The 11,480-nt window shown below is 42.4% G+C and overlaps 1 protein-coding gene across 1 annotated transcript; it reads left to right on the forward strand.

Moving 5' to 3' along the window:
• The first annotated feature begins 2,640 nt into the window (after positions 1–2,640).
• Positions 2,641–11,011, forward strand: LOC123052424 (protein DETOXIFICATION 12). The gene is made up of 7 exons (XM_044475595.1): positions 2,641–3,000; positions 4,927–5,471; positions 8,418–8,504; positions 8,586–8,642; positions 8,729–8,967; positions 9,945–10,150; positions 10,819–11,011. The coding sequence occupies exons 1-7, from the start codon at positions 2,725–2,727 to the stop codon at positions 10,867–10,869; spliced, it is 1,461 nt and encodes a 486-aa protein (XP_044331530.1). The 5' UTR covers positions 2,641–2,724; the 3' UTR covers positions 10,870–11,011.
• Positions 11,012–11,480: the final 469 nt, after the last annotated feature.

Below are 11,480 nucleotides of genomic sequence, written 5' to 3' on the forward strand. Positions count from 1 at the left end.
ACGGCTTAGAAAAAACAAAATCTTCTCCCTCACTCGAGACGGCTCGGTTTTTACCTCGCATCACCAAAAAGCTGACATCCTGCGAGAATTTTTCGTCACGCTCATCGGCTCTACTGTCTCCACGACTTGGCCTTTTGATCTCGCGTCGATCTACCCCCACCCCGTACCTGGTCTTCATGCCCTTGACGCACATTTCACCGAAGATGAGATCAAACTAGCATTCTTCCAAATGAACCCACAAGCAAGCCCCGGCCCCGATGGTTTCGGCCCATCCTTCTATAAAACCTTCTGGCCCTCTATCAAGCAGGTAATACTCTCCTTCTTCGCACAATTTCACCAAGGTATGGCAGACACAGAGCGTCTAAACCGTGCCCATATTGCTCTCCTTCCAAAATCTGCCTCCTCACCTTCACCTGACGCCTTCAGACCAATTTCCTTGCAAAACTGCCCGGTCAAAGATGTTGCCAAGGTTCTAACTTCGCGCCTCAAACCCTTCATCCCTCAGCTCGTCCATGGTAATCAGACTGGCTTCATCACCGGTAGGAACATTGCTGAAAACTACGTCTTTGCAGCAGATCTTATCAGCTCTTGTCACTCTCGCAAACGCCCAACCATGATCTTCAAACTTGACTTCAGAAAGGCATTTGATTCGGTCGCCTGGAACGCCCTAGACAAAATCCTGGCTGTCCGTGGCTTCTCCCAAACTTTTCGTGGTTGGATTCAGAATATCCTCCATACTGGCAAGACTGCCATCCTCCTAAACGGCATTCCAGGTCGTTGGATCCCATGCAAGAATGGCCTGCGTCAGGGTGACCCGGCCTCCCCCTACCTCTTCCTAACTGTAGTCGATCTACCCTAGCAACTTATCCTACAGAGCACCGATCCCGATCTCCATCACCCCATCTTTACCCACCTGCCCCCTACCATCCTCCAATACGCAGACGATACATTGATCATCGCAGCCGCATCTCCCGCCGCTGCTGCCACACTCAAAAAAATCCTTCAGAACTTTGCTCAAGCTACTGGCCTCACCATAAACTTCTCCAAAACAACCCTAGCAACCCTGCACGTCAATGAAAACCTAGCTGCCAACACGGCCCTCGCCATGGATTGCTTGCGTGCCCCCTTCCTCAAACCTATCTTGGACTCCCCTCGCTCCGACCAAGCCTCCATCCACTGCCTTCGCCCCGTTAATCGAACGATCTCGAAAACTTCTCACTGGTTGGCATGCCAAGCTCCTAGACAGAGGCGATCGACTCATCCTCATCTCGGCCGTTCTTGACTCCTTGCTTACATACTTTATGTCTGTCTTTCGCATAAAAAAACCCTAAAAATCATTGATTCCCTGAGAAGATCCTTTTTCTGGGCTGGTGAGGATGCCTGCTCGGGTGCCAAATGCCTGATTGCGTGGAAAAACGTTTGCACGCCAAAAAAATTCGATGGGTTAGGGCTGAAAAATCTACAGGTTCAAAATAATTGCCTCCTAATGAAGTTTGCGGTCAAAGCCCTCTCACCCACACCATCAACGTGGCTCGATTGGCTAGAGCTTCAACACCCCAATGCCCTAGTCTCCTCGGGCCCCCAAACCTCTTTCCTATGCCGCACGATTGCTCAACAAATCCCAACCTTACAGTCAATTTCCTTCGTTTTAACAAACAGTGGAACACACACTTACTTCTGGTTAGACACCTGGCTCACCCCAAAACCCCTAGCTACCACCTACCCACACCTCTTCTCACACTCAACACTACAGCTGGTTAAAGTGGCTAACATCTTGCGTTTCGGTCTCGAAACAAACCTCCGTAATCGTCTCTCACAGCAGAAACAAAGCTGGTTTCGCTTTTGGCTGTTTTGCAGAACTTCGCGCCTTTGACAGAGGAAGATCAACGGTTCCTCCTTAAGGGTCATGACTTCTCCACCAAGCAAGCTTACATCACCATTATGGCAAGGCCAGAAACGGACCTCATCGCTCCTCTCATCTGGAACACCAAGGCTCCACGCAAGATCAAGATCTTCGCTTGGCTACTCTTTAAGGATCGCCTGAACACCACCGTGAATCTTGCTCACAAGAACATAATCCCCTCAGACTTATGCACATGATGTGCCACGCTACCGGAGGATTCCATTCACCTCTTCATCTCTTGCCCCCTCGCCAACAGAATCTGGCAGAGAGTTGGCATTCTGCCTCAAGATGAAGACCTCAATGAACTTTGGGACATCCCACTACCTCACCACCTGCCCAAGAACGCATGGCCCTTCGTCCTTCTTGCGCTATTCTCCTTCATATGGGCCGCGAGAAATGATATGCTCTTTAGAAATGTTGATCAATGTTCTGTAATAACTATTAGGAACCTAGTAGCAGACTTGGATCTTTGGTCACACCGTTTTGTTGATACGGGTGACAAGGAGGACGTCTCCTCGTGGCGTACCTACCTCTCTGTACGATGCACTGTGCCTCTGTAGGTAATTCTCAAAAAATAAAAAAAGACAAATGGCGTGATGGAGCATCCGCCTCCCAATCCTACCTGCCCTGACCCTGACCCACGGCGGCTTCTCATTCCATTTCAAAAAAACGAGAACACATGGGAATTAGTAGAAGCCAACCATGTCTTTCACTCTTATAAGAGGAGATATTCTTGTAGGAGATGAGTCCTCGAACCCCGGTCCTCTTCCCATTCCATTTCCACACCCACCTCCCTTCGCGTGGTCCGGGGGCGGGCATCCATGGACTCTTCGTCCGAGGCGCCGCTGCTGCCCAGCAGGGGGAACGAGCACAAGGGGGTGCCCGATGAGGCGGGAGGCAAGCGGCCGTGGTGGAGGGAAGCGGCGGAGGAGTCCGGCCGGCTGGCCGCGCTGGCTGCGCCGATGATCGCGGTGGCGCTGCTGCAGCTGTTGATGCAGCTCATCTCCACCGTCATGGTGGGGCACCTCGGCGAGGTCGCGCTCGCTGGCGCCGCCATCGCCAACTCCCTCACCAACGTCTCTGGCTTCAGCGTCCTCGTGAGCTCGCTCCCACCAACCCCCCCCCCCCCCCCCCCCCCCCCCCCCCCCGTTTGCTCTACCTTCCACATTTTTTGCATCATGAGATTGTGCGTGCTAGTCGTGAGTCGCCACGGGTGAATGGGAGATGACTTTTCTTATCTTGGTATACACTTGGTACCCACGAGATGCTTGTACGAATGCTTACGCCGGGGTGGTTGATGACCGGAAGTCAAACATGCGTACCAGTGACATGAAAAGCTCGTGAATTTGTATGCTAATTTTGAAAAGCCACCTTTTGTTTGTTTGTGCTTTGGGCTTCAATTTTGAACTTGCGTCGTTGGTTGCAATATATAGTGCAACTATCAGTGCTCTGTTTTGTCTCTTCAACATGACGATTATATCAGTACTACTGACTTACTAAAGCTCATTTGTTTGTACCAGTCCTAATAATAAGGAGGCTTCAGGTTCACCTTTCAAATTCAAATAATACTCTTTCTAAACACGGTTTATTTGTTTGTGTTGCTTCTCATAGGGTAAAGCCACACTGGAGTTTAGATTACTTCCATGTGTCCTATTCGCTTTGGTTGGACTTCAGTTTTCAGCAAGAATATCTGGTAAAACTACCGTCATAAGAGGATAATAAGCTTATAAGCGCACAAACTTGTATCAGAATTTTGATGGTGTAGATCAATGTGGGTTACCGATATCACTATAAAGTCAAAGGCTGTTAAGCGCAAATTGGGTTAGTCAGGGCGCCTCTTTTGAGGTTAATCTGAGTCATCTTGATTCAATCGGGTGAGAGAGATTTGCCAGTTCCATTCTCATATTTTTAGTCTGGTTATAAGTTGGTACTTTCCCTTAATTGAAAACCCAGTCTCCAACATATGTACTCCCTCTGTAAAGAAATAGCGTTTAGGTCACTACTTTAGTGATCTAAACACTCTTATATTTCTTTACGGAGGGAGTAAATCACGACAGCTAAGTGTAACTTCATCAGAAGATGGCCAAACAGAAGCAAGTAGAATACAAAGCTGCACAACAGTATATCCCAAGAGTTCCCTAACTAGTTTTAAACACAGCCAGTTACATCATCTCATAGGAGGCCTCAAACAGTATAGGTTAGTTGTAGTATTGTCCTAGTCTAGTTGCTCACAGGATACGAGAGACAAATGGTAGTTTGTGAAAAATTATAAATTCATAGTATATTGATACTTTCAGCTCACTTGGTCCAATGCTTTATCTTATGCGTAGTGATTTCATCAATGTAACTAGAGGTTTTATGTACCATGACAGTATATATATTGGCCTCAAACATGTCACTGAAGGTCTAGCTGATGCAAAGATGGATTAGAGACATTAAGCCCCCATCTCTATGTTATGTACACTCAAGCAGTGCAAATATTCGAGCTGATCCAGGATGTGAATACCACCGCCCTGGAACACCTGATTCTTGGTCATGGAAATGGGACATCTCCGGCGTGACCGTTTTTGCGGGGAAAACAGCGCAGTGAGAGCTGCAGGCCATGACACGATGTGGTTCCACCGATTTTCTGTTACGAGGCGGTTCCGCATCTAGGATTGTTGCAATGCAATGATCAGATCTAACTAGTAAACATGATGTTCACACTATATGCAGTGATACTTGGACCCAAATCTCTATCCTGTTGACTATCCCAGTCTTCCTGCACTTATAAATATAGATCTTAATTAAGTTAGAATAATCTTGGCGTAGGTGTTAGTTTAAACCATGTAAACCCTGATATCTTGTATTAAAACTTTCATATTCTTGTAATCAGCAATTGTTGCCCGCCTTGCACAAGCATCATTGTTATTCCTGCCATTCTTTCAGCATATCTCTTCAGTTCATCCTAGTTCCTCTTCCGTTTATTCCTGAACAGTATGTATATGATTCGTCAATTCATTACTGATGCAGTTTCCTTTTAGATAGGACTGGCATGCGCATTGGAAACTATTTGTGGGCAGGCCTATGGAGCAGAACAGTATCATAAATTATCCTTATATACCTACAGGTCCATCATTGTACTTCTTATTGTGAGTGTGCCCATCGCCATTGTATGGGTTTTCATTCCGGAAGTACTTCCTCTCATAGGTCAGCAACCAGAAATTGCAAATGAGGCTGGGAAATATGCATTGTGGCTTATCCCTGGTTTATTTGCCTTCAGTGTTGCTCAATGCTTTTCAAAGTTTCTGCAGTGTCAGAGCCTCATCTTTCCTATGGTTCTTAGCTCCATGATCACACTCGCTGTATTTATTCCTCTGTGTTGGTTCCTGGTTTATAAAGTTGGTATGGGTAATGCTGGAGCTGCTTTATCCGTCAGCATCTGCGATTGGGTTGAAGTGATTGTTCTTGGTCTTTACATCAAGTTCTCACCTTCTTGTGAGAAAACACGTGCTCCACTCACGTGGGAAGCTTTTAAAGGAATTGGCAGTTTCATGAGTTTGGCTGTACCGTCGGCTCTTATGATTTGGTAAGTAAATGTCATCTGAACATGTTTCCATATTGATGTTGCTTTAGACTCTAGCATGAACGTTAATATGATGCCTTGTTAGTTTGACGAGTGTTTCCCATACTTTGTCCACCCAAATATTATCCAATACAGCAATACTCATGTATGCTAACGTACTCTTCATTCTGTTTTACTTGTCCATGTGGACATTGACATGGTCTTCCAGTACACACCTTTTGGCATTGTTAGCCAAATTGTTAAGATTATAATTATAATGAAGTGATGATTGATAATACTAGTGTTATCTCTATGTGATAAATCTGGGTATTTTATTTGTATTATTGGGTAAAGTTATTAATGGTTCGTCGTGGGAAACTGTAAATGCGCCACAGAACCTTTTTGCATGTGCACTTCGTAAACTCTCAGGAGATGATTTCTATTTTGGATGTCTTTCTACTTATGTTTTTTCGCACCTACTATTTTTGTTTTTTCCTGTCGTAACACTCTCCCGTACTAGGTTTATTGGCTAGAAAAAGCTACTCCCTTTGTCTCAGAATATGAGATGTTTTTGCAAGCTAAAACAGCTTGCAGAAACGTCTTATATTATGGGACGGAGGAAGTATCTTCAAAAATTCATGATGTGTCGGCCTTTTAAAACCGATTTCAAAATTCATGAAGTTACTGCTCTCAAATGGAGTGTCAAAATTGAAGTCTGTTTTCACCATGGGGAAATAGCTTCCTGCTAGCGGGATAGCTCCCCATATATTAGTTGCCACTCGATGTAGTGCACCGGGCAATGTACCTGAACAAGTAGTTGGTTGTTTGAGCATAATTTGCATTTGTAGCAAAGCTAGGCTGCAATACTTTCGGAGGAGTATACTGAATTTCTCTTATTTGTTCTAAGCAAGAAAAAACTACAAAATGACAGTAGAAAAAACTTCAATAAAAATGTAGTGTAGAGAATGAAGAAATAAAGAAAGGAAGAAATGAACTACTAGTATGTAAAGGGATGTTCACTAGATTTTTATCCGATGAACATGCACTGGGGAGGTAGCCCCACTACAAAATTGTAAGACGGTATGTATGGAAAGGAGAAGTAAGAAAACTAGAAGAATGTGTATTACAAATAGAGGAACCATAATATGCAATATTAAATCTCCAAATTATGTATTTTGTTTGAAGAAAAATGTTGATTTTGTGTTTTAAGAGCTCTTATATACCTGCATGTTACAATTTGATGAAAGCTGCGACCATTTTTTAGATAGTATTGTGAAATATTGCATAACAACAAATGATTCGTTGTCATTCCAATTTTCTCAACAGTGAGTATTTGTTTTCATGAAACATTTGCACTCGCACAGTATTAAGAAAGGGTTCTCAATTTGTGACCTCATGACTATTCATAACGCGGGTTTCCACATTAAAAATCTAATGATTATTATGAAACGCTAGGCTCTAACCCATACACGTGACCCTAATTGTCTGTACCTTCTGTTCAATGAGATTTAGCTGCCATTCTCTGGATGAGCCTGTGGGCTAAACTTTTTTGGTTTATATAGACTGACTCCCTACCTCTTCAATGAAAAGAAACGCAAGGTCCCTTTGCGTTTTCCCGAAGAAAAAAAAAGGATTGTGCCAACTTTTGCAGCCTACTTGTCTGACTACAAGCACTGAAGCACATATCCTATGACAATGGGGTTTTTATTCGATGTTGTTGGGCCACCATGCTCTGGATGAGCCTGTTGACTGTACTTCTTCTATTTATAAAGATTTAATTTCTAGTTCTAATAAAACTGGAAAAGGAATATGAGTAATTAGTATTTGCTGCCCACTTATCTGACTACACACACATATCCTGTGAAAATGGGCATCTTTCTGCAAATATGATAACACTGTTCAAAAGCACATGAGGAACTTTTTAAGTTGTTGTAGTTAAAGTGTGTGTGTTGTACTTCCATGCAAATTTCAACTTCGCTTCCAATGTCCTTTGCAACATACAAAAATGACAAACGACTGTGAATCAGTAAAACTAAGTTTTGGCATTGTTTGCAGTGATTCTTGTCTTTGCTGTATTTCGCAAACAGAGTTGTATTTGAAGTTGAAACCTTGCAAGATAGAATATTCACTCTTCCCTAGTGACACTATCTGTTATTTTGAGAATTTTATACAGTGTGTCTTGTGCTTTTCAAATGGTATTTTCAAAATTTCAAAAATATGTGCACTTTCATGGGGCATGACTCCGTCCAAGTAGGATTTGTAATCCAGTGAGGAATTATCTTTAGACACCAGTGAACAAATTGGCCAACATGATTCGATAACAACTATTGCAAAAAAAACATATATACAGTTGTTTTGTGCATCTGCCTCTCATGCAAAAGATGAATTTATAGTATTTAAAATGCAAAAACTTGAGCCTATCCCAACTGTTTGGGACTGAAAGGCTTTGTTGTTGTAAAATGTAAAAAGTTGACAAGTTTTAACAAAAATAGTCTCCATCCCTTGTCATGAGAAGTTTAGAACTAGGCCGTGTACTATAAAGAATGATGTTTCTCTCTTGTTTAAATTCATATTAAGTTTAACAAAAATTCTACTGTGTGCTACACTATCTCACCAAAGAATCAAATCGCATATTTAATACACCCTCTGTTCCTAAATGTAAGACGTTTTGGTAGTTCAATTTAAACTGCCAAAACGTCTTATATTTAGAAACAGAGGTAGTACTTGCCAGATGAAGGAAGGAGTTATCTTGGCCACTTGGTATGAACATAGTACTGATTATTCACTCGCAATACCACTGGACATATGCTTCCTTCCCTCTTACAGCGAAGTAGATAAGCTCTATACATATATTACGTCTAGTTAAGAAATTCCTGAACCTCAATTTTCTTGCATAATCTTACCTCAGTTAAGGTTCCAGTTTGGCATCCTCTCCCCTCCAGATATTAATCTCACTTTCCTTGACCACAGCCTTGAATGGTGGTCTTACGAGCTGCTTGTTCTGCTTTCTGGGATCTTACCAAATCCAGCACTTGAAACTTCTGTGCTTTCTATATGGTATGCATCAGTAGAACTTTAAATAAGATATTCTTGCATCATGTGCTATGACATTTACCAAATTGATGTCCTTTTGAACAGCATATCTACAGTGGTGCTGTTGTACAATCTTCCTTACGGTATTGGAACAGCTGCAAGGTCGGCTAGCGCATTTATTTCTATCGTCAGTTATACCTGTTTCTACCGAATTTAACAAGCTAACATATGTCATATCCATGTCCCAGTGTGCGCGTCTCAAATGAACTAGGTGCTGGCAACCCAGAAGGTGCTCGCTTGGTGGTAGGTGTTGCTTTGTCGATTGTAGTTTGTTCAGCAGTCCTGGTGAGCACAACTCTTCTAGCCCTGCGCCACTTCATTGGAATTGCATTCAGCAACGAGGAGGAGGTTGTAGATTATGTCACCAGAATGGTACCCGTACTTTCCATTTCAGTCATTACAGACAGCTTCCAAGGAGTCCTTTCAGGTATCCATGTCTTTCGCATTACATACTGTCAGTAGCATCATAAATTAAACTAGATGTCGATAAGTAGTGCTAAACTACCAGAATGTATACCGTATCGACGTATGATGATGACTGAATCAACCTATAAGTGCCTAGGGTTCGGGGGCCTGCACGTAGGTATGCAGTAGGTACTTGGAGTGATAATCAATGGTGATGTAGGAAGTCCAGGATCTTAATTTATCTAGAAGATTTTACCTAGGCAGCGCTGCCAGATCATATCATGTCGGAGATACAAGACTTGCCAATCAAGATGGTGCCCCCTATATAAAGACCAAGAAGTCACCGCCAAAGATTTAAGCCGATTCAGATTGCAAAGTCCTAGACAGAAGCATCTTCACCAAGCTTAAGATCTAGCCCATAGATCGAATCTAGCTCTTGTATTTTGCTCTTCATATCAATACACCATAAATATAAGCTTGACATTGGGCTATTACCCATCTTGTGGGCCTGAACATGGATAACTATTGTCTCTATAGCCTTCGACATGATCCCCTCGCGCTCCAAGCCTCATCTCTATTATCTTTACACCCATATGTCGAAGATCAGTGGTGGATAAATTGTCGGCACTAGATGAAGGGCTCTATGGAAATTGTGTACTTGTTATGTACTCATTTTCATTGCAAGGGCAGTGGTGTTGTTGGTCATCATTAATGCAATAAGGTTAATGGAAATTAATTTCTTGGGTGTGGTCAAAAATTCATCATGGGTAGATATATATAAATAACAGAATGTGATTTGAGGATGTATGACTTAACAGAATGTGTAGTCTATAATCTCATATGAGGCAATATATGTAAAGAGATCCATCATTTAAGTTGTGCGGAGTCAAAACAGTATGATTTTTGTTATGATGCAGAATCTTGAACTGTATTGATTTTGTGATGTGATGCCTTGTTTATAGTTATGTGATGTCCTATTTAATGCTTTTATTGTGACAGGTGTTTCTCGGGGCTGTGGATGGCAGCATTTAGGCGCGTATGTCAACCTGGGTGCATTCTATCTTGTTGGGATCCCCGTTGCACTCTTTTTTGGTTTTACAATGCAACTACGAGGAATGGGATTTTGGATTGGCATGATAGCTGGTGGAGCCACACAGGTCACTCTCCTATCTGTGATAACTGCCACTACAAAATGGGACAAGATGGTAAGTTCTTTCTCCATTTTAAAGTCTGTTTCTTATCCATAACACTTCATTGATGTCGCCAATGCTTCTCCTTTTCATGAATCTTTCATTGCTATAACTGAGGCTTCCTCTATCTAAACCCTAAACAACAGGACCCTGGGATAAACAATAAATAAAATAAATATGTGGCATACTGTTGGAAATCAAATGTTATTCCAAGTTCATTGATACGTCAACGTGTTTGATTTTCTTCGGGACATTTTTTTTTACTCTTGTCACTGCCCAATCATCCATCAATGGACCTCTGCCCCTCTGCCGGTGTTGTCCCAAGATGGAGAAGGGGGAAGGTGATTAAAAGAAAATTCAGTCTAAACTCTGAAGCGACCTATACCTGGTTTAAATTCACAGTTTTGCTAGGCCGCAGGTGCATGTTATTTTGTTTTCACGGGCCATCGCCCCGCTTTGATGGATGCGTGATTAATGAACTGACCAGCACTAATTTATCAACAATTGGACGGTTAAGAAAAAAATGGAGGTTGTTATCGGTGTGACTGATGTTATGCGAAAGAAACCAGTAATACTTCATAAGAATTGGATCAGATTGGCCTAGATGCTTGTTTCCTATATTGCTTTGAAGTCATACCTGTGAACTATGATGTATATATAAGTAATATTGTGTCTATTTGCAGGCTGACAAGGCTAAGGAGAGAGTATTTGAAGACAGGCTTCCAACACAATAAGACTTGAAGAACTGCCATGTCAAAATTTTGAAGAGCTAAATAATCAGAGAATTCTAATTACCTTTAATTACTTTGAGAAAAGCATCATCGATGTTCTTGTCACGTGCAAAGAAAATTTTCACACAATTGGCTCAGTTTGGCATGGTGTGGTTTCATGGTGGACTGGTGGTGTTTTACTGTTTCTTTCTTTCTTGATAGGTTGTTTTATTGTTTTGCGTGGTGCCTATCTTCCCTTGTATTGGATTTTTTTGCGGGCAAGCTTTGTACTAGTCAATCACTGTCGGGCTTACATCTTTTGTTACAAAGATCATCTGTCTTTGCAGGACCCGATCTAACAACAGTTATACCCTCAATACGAGCATAATTTGTTAATGAGTGTCTAACCGTGTTCTGACGAGAAGACATTAGTGTCTCGATCTCAAGCAGTAAAGAAGCGTAGATAGACCTCTCATTGTCAAATTCACTACCTCGGGGGCATCTACTTTGATGATCACCGTCACTTCACACCGAGTTGACATGTGGACCCCTCAAAATACTAAGGACAAAAGATTGGCTCAAGCTCAAGACTCTACATTTACTTTCAGTGATCCAAGATCACATTGAATCCATAT

This window comes from Triticum aestivum, chromosome 2D, assembly GCF_018294505.1.
Source record: "Triticum aestivum cultivar Chinese Spring chromosome 2D, IWGSC CS RefSeq v2.1, whole genome shotgun sequence".
Classification (NCBI taxonomy): domain Eukaryota; kingdom Viridiplantae; phylum Streptophyta; class Magnoliopsida; order Poales; family Poaceae; genus Triticum; species Triticum aestivum.

Excerpts from the sequence above, each read along its gene's own strand:
- LOC123052424 (XM_044475595.1), top strand. The coding sequence starts at position 2,725 with ATGGACTCTTCGTCCGAGGCGCCGCTGCTGCCCAGCAGGGGGAACGAG. Across the intron at positions 8,505-8,585 it reads ACTTCTGTGCTTTCTATATG|CATATCTACAGTGGTGCTGT; the intron begins GTATGCATCAGT and ends CCTTTTGAACAG. Across the intron at positions 8,643-8,728 it reads GGTATTGGAACAGCTGCAAG|TGTGCGCGTCTCAAATGAAC; the intron begins GTCGGCTAGCGC and ends TCCATGTCCCAG.